General features: G+C 31.7%; 1 protein-coding gene across 2 annotated transcripts; it reads right to left on the bottom strand.

Moving 5' to 3' along the window:
• Positions 1-5,153: 5,153 nt before the first annotated feature.
• On the bottom strand, positions 5,154-7,270 carry LOC18589979 (Phospholipase A2 family protein). Of its 2 annotated transcripts, none has more exons than XM_018127273.2 (3): positions 7,121-7,269; positions 5,817-6,476; positions 5,154-5,592 (listed from the first exon to the last, which is right to left on the bottom strand). In XM_018127273.2, the coding sequence occupies exons 2-3, from the start codon at positions 6,409-6,411 to the stop codon at positions 5,468-5,470; spliced, it is 720 nt and encodes a 239-aa protein (XP_017982762.2). In that variant the 5' UTR covers positions 6,412-6,476; positions 7,121-7,269; the 3' UTR covers positions 5,154-5,467. The 2 variants fall into 2 exon arrangements, with proteins under 2 accessions (XP_017982762.2, XP_007015273.3); XM_007015211.3 differs by having other exon boundaries at positions 5,500-5,639; positions 7,121-7,270.
• Positions 7,271-7,882: the final 612 nt, after the last annotated feature.

Genomic DNA, 7,882 nt, shown 5'->3' with positions numbered 1-7,882 from the left:
AATAAGATCTATAATAAAAAGTCTAGACACAGAAGTCTGCGACATGCCTATATAAGAGAATTAATCTCAAATGGCATTATAACAATAGTTTATGTTAAATCTTGCAAGAATTTGGTTGATCCACTTACCAAAGCTTTGCCAAGAGAGGCTATAAAGTCAACTTTTAGTGGAATGGGGCTAAAACCCTTGACTTAAAAGCATTAATAATGGAAACCCAACTTTGAGTTAGCAAAACTAACAATAAAAGTTTAATGGGTAATAACAAGTTACTATATGCTATCATTATGTACTAAATTTTATATTAAATAACCTCATTCTAGAATATTCAAATAGCCTCATTCTAGAACATTCAGTGCGACTATTACGAGAAAATGATGAGCAAAAGGCTCTTAATGGAAACATCAAATGCTTGTAGTAACAGAGGCATAAATACAAATTCCACCTATATGAATATTGAAGTGGTGGCGCTCCAACCAAGAATTAAAAGGGTTTATTCTTGTAAATATTCATGAAACTAGGATTAGCACAAGGCCATATAAGTGCTAAAGCAGTTAGTAGAATCTTAAAAATTAATACTATGTGTGTGATATTTTCGGTTATGACATAAGGAGTTGAGGTTCAATCCTTATGATACCAATAACTTCATCTTAACTTTAAAATTTGTACACTAATAAAAAGTTCAAATCTTCAAGATACTTTCTATTATGCATAGTATTATTAATATTACAAACTAGTGGGGGATTGTTGAATAGTTTGTAATATTTGTTGGAAGATAATTATTCAGGTGTGACTGTTTAAAAATAAATATAACTCTTAAAAAATAATAAAATAAAAATAAACAAAAAATAAATATTTACAACAAATACAACTATTGAAATTTGTAGATACGTCTGTTGAAATACAACAAACACATCTATAAAAAAAGTATACAGACACATCTGTTGAAAATAAAAAGAACGTATCTGTTGAAAGACAACAAACACAAGCTCTCACTGTCTATAAAAGAACGTACTTCCAAGCTAGAATTTATTTTTAAAAGCATTTTGCAAAAAAGGTTTGTTGTATCGTGAAGAGTTTTTGTCTGTGAATCCTCGTAATAGGCAACAACTCTTTAAAGAAAGTGTGTTATAGCAGGCCTCAAGCCTTACTTTCTTCTCTTTTCTTTTTCTACTAATTTTGTAACACACGACGTATATGAGTTAAAGTACATTCCCAACTCTTGTTAAATAGCTATCAAATTGATCTCAAAAGTTGAATATTAGGCTCCAAATCATTTTCTTGGTTCCTTATCTTTTGTAAAGATAATAATGAGTTTGTTTCCGCTTGCACTTTCTTGTAACCCTTTGACCAACACACCTATAATCCGTGATAAATTGCCCAGAGTTCCATTGTTAGAGAAAATGAGACTTCTATTTTATAAGCGAAACCTATTATCCACACACCAGATGCATCTCGAATCAGGCCACTCGCTGCTGCTAATCTAGGTTGTCCTCTTGCACTACCATTTATATTCAACTTTACGAATGGTGCCACAGGCTTTTACCAGCTAACCATTATTTCCTGTTTAATTTTTTGTTGGTCTAGCTGAAGAATGTCCCAAGATTCTTTGGCTTTTGACCATGTGATCTACTTACCCTTATGAAAGCAAGTAAAACTTGTCATCGAAAATGGATATATTGCGCCAAAACCAAAAACACCATAGTGAATAAACAAATATAGACCCTCATGGAATATCATCAAATAACGTCAAGTTCTGCATATTGTTTAACATCCAATCTTGTAAATCCTGCTAAAAAAACCCACTGTTCGTCAACCCTGAATTGAAAGCTAACCAGATGTTTTTAACTCTATTGCAATCACGTAAAGCATGAACTAAATTCTCTTCATGGGCCCCACAAAATGAGCTGGCAGATGAAGTTGATAATCCTCTATTTGCCAACCAAGATACAGTTGGTAATGACTCATGAAGCAATCTCCAAATAAACATTCTCACCTTATTCGATGCATGTAGTTTCCAAACTTTTCTCCAACATATTGTGTGAGGGGGATGGTTTTCGAGTTGCATTTCATAGGCAAATTTAACTGTGAACATACCTGAACTAAAACGTAGTCAGAAAAAATCATCTTCATCCCCACTTGATGGGTCAATCATTACTGCTAAAATCACAAAGCTTATGTTTTGAGGAAGCATTTGCATGATTAGCTCCATATTCCATCTCCCATACTTATCATAGTAGCTTGCCACTGGTAAGTCTTAGCAATTTAATCTTTAAAATAATTACTTTTACAATTTAAAGTAATTGAGTTTTATTTATCAATATAATTGATTATTTTAAGTCCAAAAAGCATAAACTTTGTATGCATATTTTAGAAAAAAATTTGTCAAATTATTATTTAAGATGATATTGTTTATTCTCCGAGTTCTAAAAGAATATATATTTACAGAAAAGATAAATTAAAACTCTCCTTGCAAGAGAGTGTAAAATTCATTAAACATGTTAAGAGATTAACGTAAGAAATTTTAATAATACTAAAATTTTAGTAGAGTTATATGGATTAATCTATTAACAAAATAAACTAAACAAAGTTAATTCAAGTTAGTTCCGAATTAAGCAAGTTAATCTTAAACATGAAAATTTAGGTTTCTTAATTATATATTAACATGATTAATTCAAATGGAAAAAAATTGATTATTCTTAAACCTTTTCTTTTTGAAAATTCCTTAAACTTGATAAAACTTTTGCATTTTGTTACATGTTGTCCCCCACGTGCTGGAGAAGCGAGTGGAACATGAGCAATAGTCTGACCTGGACTAAGTCCGTCCACGCGTGGATTAAGACATGCATAGGTAATACCGTAATGCCCACTCCAACGCTCAGAACACATCGCCGGCTCAGTTTGCACAAATTGTAATCTGGAATAATCACAGCCGTTTATTTGGTTTTCTTAGTAATCTGACGGTTAAAAATTTCGTTGTAATCATCACCCCCAGCCACCTCATTTATTTTCATGATTTTCTAACAAGTAGTATTCTTTTTTGCTTTTTCCTTTTATATAAAAAAGAAAATCAATTTTTTTCTGATTATTTAATGGCACTTGATTTGTTTACTTTTTAGTATATATATATATAATATTGTGAAAATTGAAAAGCGGTGAAAATTTAAGATTTATTAATCACATAATATGTGATTTCATTACTTACTTTGACTTTTATTCAATTTTAATGAAAAATGATATAAATAGTTAAGAATTAAAAGGATGTGGAAGTGAGAGAAAATATATATTTATTAAGTATGAAAAGATATATAAATATTTTATTAATTATATTAAATTTTATATATTTTTAATATAATTAATTATATTATTATAAAATTATGAGATTTATGAAAATTTAAGATCTAAAGCATGGGCTTTGTTGACTTTACTCTATGGTTGGCCTTACTTAGAATGCTAATCATATACGAGCAAAGAAATCAACAATCAAGGGGAGGCTGTATCTATTTGTTTGAATTTGGACTAGACAAATATATAAATTTAAAAATTAAAAGAATTCACAAAATAAATATTTCTAAATGAAGGTATATAATCTAACTTGTTAGTTTTATCAATTTTTTATAGAAATTTAAAATTTCTTTAATTCAACGTATTTAAAAATATAAAAATGGATTTTTAACTTTTAATTTCAATTTCTCTGGTGTTTTTTATTTTTTAGTTGGGTCAAGGTCTCGTAACTCACTTCGTTTTTAATTAATATAGATAGAAGTATTTTCAAGTTTTCCATGAATTTAATTTTTTTCTCCAAACGATTTTAAATGTTTATTTTCACATTGTTCTGATGTAATTCTTTTTTTTTTTTTTGTTGTTAAATCTGATGTAATTCACTTTGACTTCTATTTATATTTTTTAAAAATATTTAATAATTCATAACACATGTTTGACTCGACTAAGATTTCTGTACAAAATATTATTTGAGTAAAACTGTGTTTAGAGTGTTACAAAGAGAAATTACGAATAGTGTTTAACAAACTTAATACAAAACTACAGTAAAAGTGTTGAAAACCATTGCATAATATTTTTTTATTTTTAATAAATAAAATAAATTACCCAACTTTATTAAATTAAATTATAAGTTTTTATGTAAAATTAATAAATAAAACAGAGATAGTTTTGTCCATTAAAAATAAAATCAATAAAAGAGTTACATCAAATAAAGAAAATGAATGTGAAATAATATATTTTTTATATAAAAAAATTATTTAATATTTGCTATTGCTTATTAATTCTTTTTGAATAACTTTCTCTAAAAATGCAATGGCTATCATAAATTAAAAATTATAAAAATTAAACACCTTGTTTTTGGCTTTTTACAGTAAAAAAGTTTTTTGTAAGCTGGACCAAAGATTCAATAGTAAGTTTTTGTTGGCTCCAACCCTGGTGGGCTCTCTCTCCATCGCCAATAGAGGCTTTGCCTGAGCCACAACAAAAATGATTAAAAGCACAGCAAACTGTCCTCAACAAATGCTTGTAGACAATTTCTAGCAGGAATCAATTTGAATTTGAAGGCACTTACTGTTTAAACACGGGGCCATCAAACTTCCTTCCTTAACAACCATAAGCTCTGCAAACATACAGCTAACCAGAGATGGGAATGGGTTGCTTCTGATCACACATTTATTCTGGTGTATAAGTACTGATGGAATGCAAAGTTCCCATCTCAAAGTAGGGAAACTAGTTATATTCTTAAAGCTAATGCAGTAACATAACAAACCAAACACAACAGCCACCACAACGCAGGGTGAAGATACCAATCTCTAGGTCAATATGCGCAGGTAAGGGGAACTTGATGTAAATCTGGTCGTAATCTCCAGATTATAGTTATGGCACCTAAAACAAAAAGCATTCAAGCCCTTAACGAAAAACAACCAGGAATAATAAAATCAAGTGATGAAGATTAAAAATGGTGACGGTTTTATTCTCAAGGAAAAAACAGATAATCAATACCATAGACTATAGAGCTTAGATACCATTTACTGAATAAAATGAGACCAACACCATTAAGACTTTGGACAATCAATGGTCAATAACATAGCTATAAGGTCTACTAACTGAAACAACCCTCACTGAGAAAATTTAATAGCCATATCCAAACTCTATTTATCAGCCAATGAGCAGATTCAAATTGATGGTATATGCTATCATCAAAGTCAATAACATTCACAGTTTGAAATTAGCATGCAGCAAAAGTTATTTACATCATATGATATTTGGCTAAAATACAGATAAGATCAGGATATCCAGTATTTCCAAGGAAGACTGTGATAATGAGTTCTCCAAGGTTCAGACACAGGAAAACCTCAACATGAATGAACTATAGGATAGGAGAGGAAAGTGTTTGAAAATCCATCTACTGTCATACTGCCCAGGGGCCATCTGAATAACTTGCTCACCAAGGCTGCATGATCTGCTTTCAGGTTTTCTGAAAATTCCAATTTCTCCTTCTCACATTCCTTAGCCATCCAAAATCAATGAGAGGTTGCCCATATTGTAGCTTCACAAGGTGCCTTCTATATGGGATTAGTATATTTTTAAGACCTGCCATTGATAGAGCACAGTGCTGAGAAAAAAATTTTAACTCAACACTGCCAAAAAGAATAGCCTTAAAATTAATACCCTCCACCTTGCCAATCACAAGGCTGACCTCAGACAAGGGAAGATAATAAGTAAATAGAAAAAACTGAAATAAAAATCAAATTTTCTAATATTTTTTCCTTCCAATATAATGTACCATATTAAAGCACACTTAATACTAGGCATACCTGTCGTGCACATTGTCCTGTAAAGATGAGCAATACGGACATCACCTTTTGTGCTCATATGAGGCTTCTCCAAGCATTCAAGAAATGCTAAATCAGCTTTCAGAAGCTTTTCTTGATCATGAGTATCATAACCAATATCATGACAATAGCAACAAAAATCTAACCAATCAATTGGTCTCCTGTCCCAAACAAGAGATCCGCCATCTTTCCCACTTGACCAATTAGGACCACAGTAATGCCCATATCGTGGAAATAACTGCGAAAGGAAGGCTCTAGCACCTGTATGCCATGGAACCTTGCAAACATATGGCCTAAACCGGATAGAGGTACCTCCATTGGGAGGCTCAATAGCCCCACGTTGTCGTGCACGTCTTTTTAATCCTTTATTTATAGTGGTTGGTGCTCGATTTTTATCATTACCATTCACTGCACATGGAGGAACTGAAACTAGAGTCCATCCCCATAGCCTGATCTCCAAACCAGCTTTCTGTTTAGGCTGTTCCAGGAGAGCACTTGTGGATGCGAGAGTCAACTCCGAATCCCTTTTGGGATCGAGACCAAACCATGGAATGCTAAGAAATCCAAAGTTCATCATCAAAAAACACAAGATGCCACCATATTATAGATCTTAGCCAGCAGAAGGTAACTCGTTCAGTACACCTGATAAGACATAATTATATCAAGAAATATAATTCCATTTTCAAAAGCATAAGCAAGGGCAACTAACCATCTACAGCACTATTCCACAAACCACAATCACATAACATCCAGCTCAATAATTGCACTGTTTTTGAGCATGCAAACACCAAATCACTCAAGAAAAAAAGTAGGGGACCACAAAGAAATCGAAATTATTCAGCTTTAAAACTTTCACTTTTCTGAAAGACAATTAATTGGGTTGAAATCCAATCATCATTTTCTGCAACAAAATGAAAAATGAAATTCTGATATTTATATAGATTTTAGCTGAATTACATAAAATTTTGCGAAATTAATCTATTCCACAAACTAATTTTTCCTTTTTCGTCAACTTTCTAATTTAATTTCACCACACTCTCACAACAGCTAAACTCCCAGGAGCAAAAGATAGGCAAAGAGATCAAGGATTTTATCTGACCAATTTGAATACACTAAATCAAATTCATTGCCTTTAAAGCTCAATTATAAGCTTAAAATCTTACTTAAAAAGAAGAAGAGTAAAATAAAACAAAAGGATTTTCTTCCTCTTTCCCCCTTGGTTTTTTCAGGAATTAAACAGATATAACCATAAACATACAAGGAATGAGAATCAGAAAGGAACTTACAGGGCTAATTCATCGATCACGCAAGAGAGGGATAGGAATAAAGGCGAGAAAGTGAGTAAAAAAATTGTGGGGATAGAGGAATTTCTCGAGAACATTGCTGTGGACTTTCTCTCTCTCTATTTGGATTACGGAGTGGGCCTACTTATATTCTGTATGGCCCACTTAAAAGTATGATAGATCTAGATTTCATTGGATGAGATTCATATCTATTTTCAGTTTTATCTCGTTTTATCTCCACGCGTGTAACGGCTCCGGATCAATCCGGGAATTGGTTTGGTAAGTTCCACCCAAGGATGAATGCGACAGTTTTTTGTTTTTGCTTTATGATTTTATATTTTCATTAAAAATTTTCATAAATATGATGCTAAATTTTTTCACAAAAATTTTTAAAAACAGTTCCCGTACAGTAAGCATTAAAATTTTGAAGTTACACCAGGCTTGATACATTATTTGCTTTGTTGTCAATAAATTCTCTCGATTTATGCATTATAAAAACTATTATTGAGATACTTAAAAGGTACATTGTTTCATGGTCTATTCATCAAGTACAAGTCTAACCTGTGTTTCATGCTTTCTTAGATTTTGACTGGGCATGGAATCCAGATGATAAAACATCTATCTCTGCATGTCTCATATGTATACCTTGGTGACACACCAGTTTCTTGCTGTTCTAAAAACCAAAACTCAGTGGCTAGAGCTTTCACAGGAACACAATATAGAGCAATTGCTGTCACTGTTTCTGAAGTCACATGGATTGAATCC

The sequence above is a fragment of the Theobroma cacao genome, chromosome 9, assembly GCF_053813885.1.
Source record: "Theobroma cacao isolate CCN51 chromosome 9, ASM5381388v1, whole genome shotgun sequence".
Classification (NCBI taxonomy): domain Eukaryota; kingdom Viridiplantae; phylum Streptophyta; class Magnoliopsida; order Malvales; family Malvaceae; genus Theobroma; species Theobroma cacao.
This window is presented reverse-complemented; position numbering and strand designations above follow the sequence as displayed.

Excerpts from the sequence above, each read along its gene's own strand:
- LOC18589979 (XM_018127273.2), bottom strand. The coding sequence starts at position 6,411 with ATGATGAACTTTGGATTTCTTAGCATTCCATGGTTTGGTCTCGATCCC. Across the intron at positions 5,593-5,816 it reads CAGGACAATGTGCACGACAG|GTCTTAAAAATATACTAATC; the intron begins GTATGCCTAGTA and ends TATCAATGGCAG.